Consider the following 3078-nt stretch of genomic DNA (forward strand, 5'->3'; position numbering starts at 1 on the left):
CACATAATATATACATTTAAATATGCATTTGCACACACACACACACAAACACATACACACATATATATTTTATGAATAAATAGGAAAATACACATGTGAATATATATATATATATATATATATATATATATATATAACTATAATATGTATAACTATATAATACTTAATAAAATATAGTTATATATAAATATATATAATTTTATTACAAAGATATTTATTTATTAAACATCTTAGGAACAAATAAAGTTGTTTAATGACAAAAAATAGGAACGAATGTCGAGTATTTGTTGGCAATCCTTCCGGGTTGTCCTCAGTCTATTTCAAACTTTCTGATTATCGGCACATTCAACATTCTCAATTCTTTGTTGAATGTTGTTTTTGTTGTCGTACTTTTTTGGCAACATTTTGACTTGCAACATTTGTTTGTTGAGCCACAGAGGAACAAAAAGTAGCGTCGCACTTGGCACGATCTTCTGAAGCAAGAGAAGCAGCGACAGTTGTGTTGGCCGCCGTTAGTGTTGTTCTGCTGCCAACTAGAGAAGGAATTGTTGCGGTTGAAGTTGATGTTGTTGCAGTCAATGACGCTGTTGCTACTGGCTCGACTGTGGTGTCCGACGTTGTTGTTGCTGCTGCTGACGACGTTGATGGAAACGACGGAGTTGTGTTTTGTAGGAGTTGCGGTAGCCACCGGAAGGTACGAGTAACGTCTCATTCCAACCTTCGAAACACTGCCTCCTCGATATCCAGACCCTCCTCCACTTCCAACGCCAAAATGTCCAAAGCCGCTTCCTATGCCGCTTCCGTTCTGACGTTGACGCTTCCAGCTGTTGCTGCCGCGGCCACAACAGCGACAGCGAATCAAATCGTGAAACGCAAGTCTGAAGTCTGGGTTGAAGATGTGGTAAATAATTGGATTGAAAAGGGAGCCACTGTAGCCGAGCCATTCGAGAATGTTGAGAGTTGTCTGACTGATGTAACCCCTACAGACTGTGCAGGTTGTGTTCACCAGGTACAGCGCGAAGAACGGCAGGTAGCAAATGACAAAGACCACGAACAATATTCCCAGGACCTGAAGCATGTCGAAGTTGATAAACATTTTAATAATCCATATTTGTAAAACTTATTTTTTTGAAATTATTTAAAATATCTCATATTAGTCCGGATTTTAATTTTTTTACGCAATTAAATAAATATCTTCCATTATATATAATGAATGAAGTAATGTTCGTTTTTTTTCCAACTTCATCGTAACGTAAGCACCATCGTTCTCCGACTCATCATCGCCACAGACGCCTATACAACATTATTCATTTTTCAACATTATTCATCAGAACGACATTTCACAAAACATCCTGGAGCACGTGATCATCACACACCTGAACCTCCTTAACCATCACTCACCTGGACAGCTCTCCTTCCTTTATCTGGACATCCGAGGCCGAACCGTCCAGCACTTCCGGTTGAACAGACACTCGGTCTGAAGCTGAAGTGGGCCGAAACTGCACTCAAGCGGTGACGTAGCGGTTGATTGAAAGTGCTCAGCGAGGAGACTGTTAAACGCCTCAAGTTGCTGAAAGATGATCGAGTTGGTTGTTGTTGCTGGGATTTGGCAAGTGTCAGCTGACTGTTGTTGCTGTTGTTGTTGAATTTGTTGTTGATGTTGTTGCTTCTGTAGCACGTGATGTCGACGAGAGATCCTCCTCTTTGCTGTCGATTTTTGTTGTTGCTGCAGTGGAGTTGAAGCTGTGGCACGTGCAGTGAGGAGCTCAGTAAATCTGGCTTTGAAATAAATGCTAGCGTCGTCGTTGTTGGCTGTGTTGTTGTTGTTGATGCAGTTGTTTTTTTTAATGTTGATGAGTTCTGTGAGGATGATTTTGTTGGATAGTCGTAGAGGGGCGTTAGTGTTTGATGTTGTTTGTAATGTTGATTACCCGCGTTGTTGTTGTTACTGTTGTTGTTATCAGTGTTCCGTTCATTGTTGTTCTTTCTGTAAGGTGTTCTGTAGACTTCTGTGTTGCAAATACTTTTGCTCGCAACAACAGAAACGCTCGCACTGTCGACCAATGAGTTGTTAGTGTTGTTTTGATTGTCGTCTGTGTCGATGCCAATGAAACTGTCATTGTCAGAGCAGCCATGCAACCTGCTGCTGACCCTATCCAGATGTGTGTTGCATTTGGTCGCATTAGCATCCGGATTGATGTGATCACCATCGATTTTGGTGGTAGCGCGGGAGAAATTATTTGTCGTGTTGGGGAAAGATATTGCTTCACTGCAGCTCCTGTCATTATTCTCAATTTCATCTGGAGGAGAATCCAGAACGAGATCAACCGTAATTATGGGAGGGGTGAGATAAGGAAGTGGAAAAGTGAGAGTTGGTTTTGCTGTTGTTATTGTTGTTGCTACTATTAGTGGCGGTAGGCATGATTTGGTGGTTGATTTTGTCGTGGTAGTTTTTGTTGTCAACGACATTGATGTGGGTTTTATTTTTGACGACGTGTTCAGTTTTGTTGTTGTTGTTGATGATGTTATGACTGATGTCGGTCCTGAAGGTGTTATCGTTGATGCTTGCGTTGTTGTTGTTGTTGGGTTCAAGTTTTGTTTCAATTTAGTACACAGTGGTGAAGATGTTGTTGGCAATGATGCTCTGGATTTCATTGTTGTTGCTGTGCCGGCTGATGCTATTTTTGAATGCCTGCTTTCCTTCCCGACTGTGAAGTTCATCCTGGAAGCGGAAAATATACAATACATCACGGTTGAAGACAATGTCGTTGATGTTGAGGTCGATTTTGATGATGATGATGATGATGTTGGTGTTCGTTTGGATGATGATATTGTTGTTGTTAATGTTGTTGATAGTGATGATGATGATGGTGATGATGATGGTGATGGTGATGATGTTGTTTTTACTGGAATAGTTTGATCAAATGTCAGCGTATTATTATTAAATGTTGAGGAATTTAGTTGTAATGTTGGTGTGGATGCTGCTTTGCGTTGTTGGATTTCAGTTGCTGTTGCCTTGTTGTTGGAGATGGATTGAAGAATAACGTCGTTGTTGCAGATCTCATTAAACGAAGCTTC

The 3078-nt window shown here is 40.6% G+C and overlaps 1 protein-coding gene across 1 annotated transcript; it reads right to left on the reverse strand.

Moving 5' to 3' along the window:
• Positions 1-850: 850 nt before the first annotated feature.
• HELRODRAFT_128627 (hypothetical protein) lies at positions 851-1048 on the reverse strand (the record flags this gene model as incomplete). The annotated part of the gene is made up of 1 exon (XM_009031304.1): positions 851-1048. A coding segment is annotated over one exon (198 nt), but the record flags the coding sequence as incomplete, so codon positions are not given.
• Between the last annotated feature and the right edge of the window lie 2030 nt (positions 1049-3078).

Source organism: Helobdella robusta, assembly GCF_000326865.2.
Source record: "Helobdella robusta unplaced genomic scaffold HELROscaffold_72, whole genome shotgun sequence".
Classification (NCBI taxonomy): Eukaryota; Metazoa; Annelida; class Clitellata; order Rhynchobdellida; family Glossiphoniidae; genus Helobdella; species Helobdella robusta.